This window comes from Gymnoscopelus braueri (assembly GCF_963280865.1).
Source record: "Gymnoscopelus braueri genome assembly, chromosome: 24".
Lineage (NCBI taxonomy): Eukaryota > Metazoa > Chordata > Actinopteri > Myctophiformes > Myctophidae > Gymnoscopelus > Gymnoscopelus braueri.
The window spans coordinates 29,445,281-29,454,956 of NC_137626.1; the positions used below are offsets into that span (position 1 = coordinate 29,445,281).

Consider the following 9,676-nt stretch of genomic DNA (forward strand, 5'->3'; position numbering starts at 1 on the left):
GCTGAGATTTAACTGTACTGTGTGCGGTGTGGCTTCGCCGATTGCGTACACGTCTTTATTGTAATTGTAAACAATTACAATTAAGGCATTTAGCAGATGCTCTTATCCAGAGTGTCTTACAAGTGCCAGATCAGAGGAAATAGTCACATGAGTCGAGTGCAAAGAGAACATTGTAGGGCCTCTGAGACACTAGGATCCAAGGTAAACATCGAACCTAGCATCTGTCTAAACAACATGCTAAAAATAGTATTCTTCATATTTTTGGTTAATTTTTAATTTTTGGTTAAGAAAGAACACATCCAAACAACAAAAACGTGTGAACAGGTAATCAGCATAGGAAAAAAAACTAGTATCTATCGAAAAAAGGTGAAAAGAAGGGGGTACGCAAGCACAGTGGTGGAAAGTACATTTACTCAAGTACTGTACTTGAGTACAATTTTGAGGTACTTTTAGTTTACTGGAGTATTTCCAATTTTCAATACTTTTACTACTCCACTACATCTCCGAGGCAAATATTGTACTTTTACTCTACTACAATTATTTGAAAACTTTCGTTACTAGTTACTTTGTAGATTTTGATTATTATTACAAAACATACATTAACCACTTCAGCCCTGTATACATTTCGGCTTTATGAAAATAGCCGATCTACAAGCTCACAATGCGTTGCGATGCGACGCATTGTGAGCTTGTAGATCTCCTATTTTCAAAAGATTTGTATACATTTGTAAAACTTGGAATCCGGAGTCCGGAATTCAAAAAATTGAATTCCGGACTTTTACTTGTAACAGAGTATTTACATTGCAGTATTGATACTTTTACTTAAAAAAAATTACTTTTTCCACCACTGTAAGCACATCAAAAAAGGTATAACGAGAAGGGATAAGCCAGCATGTCGAATAAGGTGGCAAGACGGGATCCAAGGAGAGAGGAGTGCTAAACCACGGTCTGCAGACCCTGTAACCGCTCAAACAAAAGCTGTGACTCAGAATGCCTTCTACAGGAAACACAGCGTTCTGTGACACGTACAAGAGTGCGTAGACAACCAGTGCTAAGCTTTTCTCTTGTGATGTCGTCATGCGCTGAGCCAGTACTGCACTGTCACTCACTCTCTCTCTCTCCAGTACATCTAGACAGCAGACGGCTACAGAACGCTGAGTGGATATATATCGAGAGTGATAAAAATAGTTAGGCTTCTGTATTACAGCGTGTCTCGCCCCCGCCGTTCTTGCACGTGAGTGCGAGGTTATGTTTAGTGGTGGAAAGTAAGCATGTACATTTACTCAGGTACTGTTCTTAAGCACGCATTTGAGGTACTTGAGGTAACCACTTCAGCGCTATTTTATACTTCAGCTATTTGAAAATAGCCAATTTACTTTAGGCACTTCATGTATTGTTATGCCAATACTTTTGTACTTTTACTCAAGTAAAACATGTTGTAAGGGACCTTTACATGTAACTAGGGATGTCCGATATTATCGGCCTCCCGATATTATCAGGCCGATATTAGCATTAAAATTTATATCGGAAAATATCGTGTGTGATATGAAATGTGAGCTTACCATAATCACAGTAATCCTCATATTCCATCATATTCAACAGCTTTTGCAGAGAAATGAGACAGACTCCAGTCACTTTCAAATTAGAGCACTGCAGAGGGCAGGTGTGTGTGTCTGGGTCCAGCTAACGCTCGTTTACACTCGTTAATGTTATAGGCATCAAAGCAATTATGCTTCTGCACTGTCAAATAGCCCTACATCCAATCTAAGATTAGTGGGACTCATTCAAATGACCACCAGTGAGTCCCAGGACTCACTTTATAGAAAAACTAACAACATCACTGTATTATATTAGATTTATTAGATATTATATTGATATCATAGCTATTTTATTTTATTAGATATGTGATGTTACCTGACAATTAGTTGATTTTGGTGAAAAGGCCTGCATATATCGGTATCGGTTGATATCGGTATCGGAAATTAGGAGTTGGACAATATCGGTATATCGGTTATCAGTTAAAAAAAGTCAATATCGAAAATCCCTACATGTAACAGAGTATTTCTACATTGTGGTATTGAAGTAAAAAATAATAAATCTCTCTCACCACTGATGTTGAGTGGTTATATCGAGAGTGATAAAAATAGTTAAGGTTTTTCCGTATTCCAGGGTGTCTGGGAGTGCGAGGTGATGTCGTCCTTGCACAGTTGCGTGTCAGTACTGTATTGTGTGCAGGTCATCAGTTGAGCTCGGCACCGGTGTCAGCAAGACAAATTCCTGCACATTTATTGCACCCCATGATCCTGTCTCCTTCTGTCAATAAATCTGAGGCAGCGCCAGTTGTTTTTTTCCCCTCTCTCTCTCCTCGATGAAATACAGTAACTTTATTTTCTGTCCATAGTTTATTATTTTTCGTTTCCTTTTTTTTTGTATTTTATTATTTTATTATCTTTACTTTGCACATGGGGGTTATTCGGTACAATCACGGTCTTTCACAGCTTCGGTCGAACAAGTTGGCGCTGAAGCGTCTTTGCCCAAGGGCACCTTTAGCTGTGTAGTATTAGACGCATTGCAGAGAATTTCCTACTCCTTCCCTTTCTCTCAGCCGGGCCAAGAGAGATTCGACCCCGGCGACCTTTGCGGTAATGTTTGTGCTCTCCTCCCTGACCTTATCGGGCTATACCCCCGCTGCATTTTGGCCTTACCTTTGGGACAGATGTCAGTGCAGGGGATGCACATCTTAATGCGATTCTCCTCCACTTCCATCTTGTTGCTGGGACAGGCTCTCACGCAGGAGCTGTGGTCCACCACGAAGTTGTCTGACATGTGAACAGAGATGGAGGTCACATGTTAGCTAGTGTGTTTTTGTTGACACGGGAATTCTCCCCGATGGTAAAAAAATGAAATAAATCGAAATGAATATGAAATCTATAAGAGTGTACACCCAAAGAGATGCAGACTATGTCAATATTAAGCATGAACTACGCGAACCCTAGCGTCCCTTATCTGGGCATGTCATAATAGGGCAAATATTTGACGAATATAGGTGAAGATTCTGCGAAATAGCCGATCTATAAGCTCGCAACACGTTGTGAGGTTGTTGAGTGGCTATTTTCAGCAAAGAGATTTGGTGTAGAGCAGTGGTTTTCAACCTTTTTCATGCCAAGAACCCCTAAATTTATATACATTTGGCTGCGGACCCCCATCTGAAAATGTTGTGCCATGGACCCCCCGGAAGCAAAGATTTGAGTTACAAATGTTCGCTTTAAAAAATATAAACATTCAAAGATATGCACACATTTTCAAGATTTTTCAAAAATAGCAGATCTACAAGCTCATGGTGCGGCACCGAGTGCCGCGATATGAGCTTGCATATCTGTTATTTTTGAATAGCCAAAGCGAAGTGGTTAAAATGATTGTGATGCTATGTTAACGCATTTTGCTGGGGACCCCCTGGTACCCTCCCAAGGACCACTGGTGGTCCCCGGACCACTGGTTGACAACCACTGGTGTAGAGGGAAAAAAGGAAGGGCCCATGCAAGGACGGACCCCTAGGACACCGTGGTCACCAAAGTACAGTATATAGGGTTCAAGAGAGGGAAATGTTGAACAATGAACTCAATGAGTTCTCTATCTATATCATGTATTTGTCATTGCATCACTGACGTCTGCAGGCAAATGGACTTGAAAGATGGAAATATGTGTGTATTTATATTCTTCCACCGTAGTTTTGTTTACCTCTACTTATTTTTGAGGGCCACCTGTTGATTGTTAACAGACTGCCACCTGTGTCTTGTCTCTCTGATGTGTGTACACAGAACATGGAATTCTCTCTCACCCTGATGAAAGCTTTGTAGATGAAACGTGGGTGTGACATCATCACCTCTTTTCAGACATCAAAACACAACTCAGCTTTAGCTTCTGTCTTTTTGTATCCCTTAGTATGTGTACGTAGCAGTGGAGGAAGAAGTACTCAGATATTTTACTTAAGTAGCAATACCGCAATATAGAAATACTCTGTTACAGGTAAAAGGCCTGTGTTCAAAATGTTACTCCAGTAAAAGTACAAAAGTATTGGCCTCAAAAGATACTTAAAGTACCAAAAATAAAAGTACTAAATGTTTGAAAATAGCAGATCTACAAGCTCACAATGTGTCGCGATGCGACGCGTTGTGAGCTTGTAGATCGGCTATTCTCAAATAGGGCTAAAGTAGTTAATGCATGTTTTATAATATAATAATTTATATCTGCAAAGTAACTAGTAACTAAAGTGTTCAAATAATGGTAGTGGAGTAAAAGTACAATATTTGCCTCTGAGATGTAGCAGAGTAGAAGTAAAAGTATTGCAAATTGGAAACACTCTAGTAAAGTAAAAAAATAACTCAAAATTGTACTTAAGTACATGTACTTAGTTACTTTCCACCACTGGTACGTAGCATGCGTGCTCTTGCAGGTGGCTGCATCATGCGCACCAACCGGGCAGAGCAAAACACAGCCTCTTTCCCTCAGCACGGCAGAGAAGAGAGTTCGGCGAGTGTCTGTCACTTACGTGGGCATTTCTTGACGCAGAAGGCTCCATAGGTGTACTTGGCCCTGGGGTTGTGCTCCAGCTGAAACGAGGTGGGGTTGTACACGAACGGCTGCGGACACTGGGTGACGCACGCCCCGCTGTCGTTGAAATTAGTGCAGGCCTGTGGGACGTGGGGAAAACGACAACAAAACAAACAAACCGACACGGTCAGCCATGTTGGAAGACACCACCGGGTGCCATTACGGGGGTGGAGGGGGTGGAGAGGTGAGCAACGGGGGGAGGGGGTTTTGTCATCATGAGCGAGCGAGTTATTAATCCATTTAGACCGGGGAAGAATCTGTGTCATTTTTAGATTTCTTTGGCTATTCAAAAATAGCAGATATACAAGCTCATAGCGTGGCACTCGGCATGTAGATCTGCTATTTCTTTTTAAATCATGAAAATGTGTGCAAATCTTTGAATATATATATTTTTTTAAAGCAATTTTTTTTTACTCAAATCTTTGCTTCTGGGGGGTCCCTGGAACAAAATATTTTAAGATGGGGGGGTCCGCGACCAAATACATATCATTTTGGGTGGTCCTTGACATGAAAAAGTTTGAGAAACACTAGTATTATAGCAAGATACTTTTTTTTTTTTTAATGTTAGGATTTAAAAGACATTTGTAGAATTTTGAATAGCCAAAGCAAATCTTAAAAATGACACACGGATGCGTTCCCGGTCTTAAAGGGTTAAGGCGGCATTTCATTTTTAATTCCCGTCGTGACACTGGGAGCCGCTCGCCCGTGTCCCTCGCCACTCTGCACGATGGGGGCGAGGGATAGAAATTGGAGCCATTGATCCAAAGCCGTGATCTAAATGGAGAAACGTTTCCTCCTCATAAACAGTCCTGGGCGTCTCAGCGCTGGCGGCGCGGCCTGCGACGGCTGTCACTAATTGAATTGGATGAGGACCGCGTCTGTGAGTTACAACAACAATATCATCCCGGTTGTCTGAGGGCGCCGGCGGTGGAAGAAGTACTCGGATAAATGTTTTACTTAAGTAAAAGTATCAATACCACAATAAATACACAAGTAAAAAAAGGCCTGCAATCGAGAAAAACAGTATCGGCATCATTGGTATGTATAAAATAGGTTAAGTAGTTAATGTATGTTTTGTAATAATAAACAAATTCTGCAAAGTAAACTTGTCACTAAAGCTGTCAAATACCGTAAATGTAGCGTGGTATAAAAAAAGGTACAATATTTGTATCAAAAAGTATTAAAGAAATTGAAATACTTGAATAAATATTCTTAGTTACTTTCTCCCAGTTAGAGAAGGGTTGGGAGGGGGTGGTATACAAGTTTGTCACAGGATAATTACTGGAGGATATAAGAGGGCCACTAATTGGAACGGTGAATCACCAAATTTGCTCGGCGACGGGACGCGCGGCCGCCCAGCTTTACGAGCCTCCTTTAAACGACAAATAATTTATCAGCCGGTAAATAAAGTGGAAAATGTTCATAGCGGGCCAGATAGCAAACAGATGTTAGCGAAGAGATGTGGGAGATATGTGGACTCATGAAAGAAAGGGGAAGATGAGGAGGAAAATTACAGACATAAGGAGATATATTGTGTGTGTGCGTGCGTGCGTGTGTGCGTGCGTGTGTGCGTGCGTGTGTGTGTTTGTGTGTGAGAGAGGGAGTGAGAAGAGAGAAGAGAAAGGGTTGAGCCGGGTTGCATGTGTATCTGTTTGTGTACGCTTTATGCGCGTATTTGCTTGTACGTGCACATTCACATATTCTTGCACATGCACGGTGTGCGTGCGTGTATTCATGCAATGTGTGTGTGTGCGCGTGCATGAGTGCGCGTGCGTGTCTGCAGTGGTGTAAAGTAACTAAGTACATTTACTTAAGTATTGTACTTAAGTACACTTTTGAGGTATTTGTACTTAACTTGAGTATTTCCAATTTCCAATACTTTTACTTCTACTCCGCTACATCTCAGAGGCAAACATTTTACTTTTACTCCACTACAATCATTTGAATTTTTTTGTTACTAGTTACTTAGATATCAATTATTCTATTATAAAACATACATTAACCACTTTAGCCCTATTTTATACCTAGGCTATTTGAAAATAGCCGATCTACAAGCTCACAACGTGTCGCATCGCGACGTGTTGTTTTGTGTTGTTTTGGTACTTTAAGTACATTTTGATACCAAGACTTTTGTACTTTTACTCAAGTACATTTTGAATTCCGGACTTTTACTTGTAACGGAGTACTTCTACATTGCAGTATTGATACTTTTACTTAAGTAAAACATTTGAGTACTTTTTCCACCACTGTCTGTGTGTGTCTGTGTGTGTGTGTGTGTGTGTGTGTGTGTGTGTGTGTGTGTGTGTGGTGACATACGAAGCAGTCGGTGTCCTTGGGACCGGAGCATCCTCCAGCACACTCGCGGTGGCAGCAGTCGCTGACGTACGGCCCGAAGCACCGGCCGTCACACTGCTCCGCACACACCGTCTTTGTCACTGCAGGGACACATGAAGAGAGGCCTTTTTAAAGGTCTGGTACTGTAGGGTATGTTAATACAACACAACTATAGCACGTCTGCAGTGGTTGGAGGTGGTCGCGCGCGCACACACACACACACACACACACACACACACACACACACACACACACACACACACACACACACACACACACACACACACACACAGTTGGCCAAATAGAAAGGGTTAGGGACAACACATGTTGTCGATGTAAGCATAACATAGATCCCTTTACAGAGTTTAAAACTATCAATTCCACCTGAGTTTGGAGCTAGCAGTTAGTGCATAGCAGTGACATCTTCTTCTTCTTCTGTCTTGTTTTTTGGCAGTTGGCAACCAATTAAGGAGCATTACCGCCACCAGCTGGACTGGAGTATAGCAGTGACATAAGGTTCTTTTTGTGACTTGAATCTATTTCAAAAGGCAGAGAGTGACATGGTTTGTTTTTCGCCTTGAAAACAATGAAAGCGAGGCAGACAATGTCGCCATACTGTCTGAACGGGAAAATACGATTTTATTTTATTAGGACTTTTTATTAGGAAAAAGGGGGTTAGCTTGCCGCAAGCTGGTATAATATGACTGTGTCATTTCTTGTTTTGTTTTTTTCTAGTACCATTCTGATGGTATTTGTAATTTTTACAGTACAAGCATTTCACTGCTGAGAGAATCTAATAAGATCATCCTGTAGTGTGTCATGCTTAAAAAAAAGTCCTGTAATCCGAGCCACGCTTTAGATTAGCATAGGTGACCCTTACGAAAACCTCACATCCTCATAACCTGACTTGACTCTACAGTCGGACTCTCGTCTCGTCTCATGTCAGCCCCAGAGTGGAGAGCATAGCACAGCTCCGCCACCGTCTCGCATAATTGTATGTGAAAGCAGACGAGAAGGGGTGAGGCGTGATGACCAACATCTCAGCGTGGGCCTGACGTTTGAGGCATTAGCGACCCGCTGGGCTGTCCTCCGCGCTGCGTGGGAAACGCACGGTCTAATGATGGCCTGTGCCTTCTCATGGTGGCATGGAGGAGGGAAAGGTTGCTTTCCCTCCGTGTAGATCTGATGTACATGCATGCTGTAATTATTATACACAAGGACGGCATGGAGCGGGCTCTCTCCAGCTGCCCCGCCTCCCTTTTGTTGGATCTCTTTTTTCCGTGCTATGGTGGTAGGAGGTACACGGCGTGGTAGGATGATTGATGTCTTTGCCTGTGTGTGTGTGTGTGTGTGGGGTTGATACTCACAGCTTTGACACTGGTCTTCCTGATGGCCCCAGCAGCGCCCATTGCAGGACCGATGGCAGCGTCTGCCTGTAGAACACACACACACACACACACACACACACACACACACACACACACACACACACACACACACACACACACACACACACACACACACACACACACACACACACACACACACACACACACACACACACACACACACACACACACACGTCAAGAAAAAGACCTTAGATAACCGGCATTGATGCACACACCCCCAACCCACACACGTACCGACAAAACTTCCCAAACCGTCGCCATTTGCGAGTGGTGACTATGACAAATGTATCTTTCTCGCTCCGACAACACAGAGAGAGAGAGAATCTAAGCATAAAAGACAGCTCTCTATAACTTCCCGTCAAGCCCCTCCCCACCCCTCTCTCTCCATCTCTGTGTCTATCTCGCTCGTCCTCGCGGTGCACGCGGCCTCTCAAAGAGGACACGTACATAAGCTCTCTCCTCTCTCTGTCTGCCAGTGGCCTGTCATCAAGTCTTAATTGACTGAGGGTTAATTACACAGTAAGTGGGATGGAGCGCTAGAGTGTCATCCGGAACCCTTCAAGCCCGCCCCCGCGGCGAGGTTGTTATGTTAACCCTTTAAGACCGGGAAACGCATCTGTGTCATTTTAAAGATTTCTTTGGCTATTTTTGAAAAATTGTGAATGTCTTAGTGAAAATCTTTGAATATAGGCTATATATTTTTTTAAAGTGAGTATTTTTCACTCAGATCTTTGCTTCTGGGGGGGGGGGGTCCCTGGAACAACATATTTTGAGATGGGGGTCCGCGGCCAAATACATATCATTTTAGGGGGTCCTTGACATGCAGTTTGAAAACCACTGATATTATAACATACGTTTTTCAGAAAACTGTTAGGATTAAGAAGACATTTGTAGAATTCCCCCAGAATTAAAGATTTGAGTTAAAAATGTTCGCTTTAAAACATATGAATATTCAAAGATTTGCACAAATTTCACGATTTTTCAAAAAATAGCAGATCTACAAGCTCATAGCGCGGCACTCGGTGCCGCGCTATGAGCTTGTAGATCTGCTATTTTTGAATAGCCCAAAGAAATCTAAAAAATGACACAGATTCTTTCCCGGCCTGAATGGCTTAAATACCGACTACAACTTGGCAAGGGGCCCTGATCTGGCAACCTCCAACTCCCACACACTTTATGTTCGGCTTTTATTTTTCCCTTTTTCTTTTTTGGCGCGCAGCGTCTCTCTCCTCATCCCTCATTGCGCTTTCTGCCCGCTCTTCCGCCGCCATTTAATCAGCGCTAAATGCTCTCATTGTCTCTTTTCTTTTGTCATCTCAGCT

The 9,676-nt window shown here is 42.6% G+C and overlaps 1 protein-coding gene across 1 annotated transcript in view; it reads right to left on the reverse strand.

Annotated features, from left to right (window-relative positions):
* LOC308080568 (receptor tyrosine-protein kinase erbB-4-like) overlaps positions 1-9,676 on the reverse strand; it is a gene marked incomplete at its 3' end in the record, with an annotated part of 485,532 nt that overhangs the window by 166,259 nt on the left and 309,597 nt on the right. The window contains exons 5-8 of the mRNA XM_080422462.1: positions 8,313-8,374; positions 6,928-7,046; positions 4,550-4,691; positions 2,706-2,819 (exon numbers count right to left, since the gene is read on the reverse strand). Coding sequence (XP_080278588.1) covers positions 2,706-2,819; positions 4,550-4,691; positions 6,928-7,046; positions 8,313-8,374 — 437 coding nt within the window. The remainder of the gene's footprint in view (positions 1-2,705; positions 2,820-4,549; positions 4,692-6,927; positions 7,047-8,312; positions 8,375-9,676) is intronic.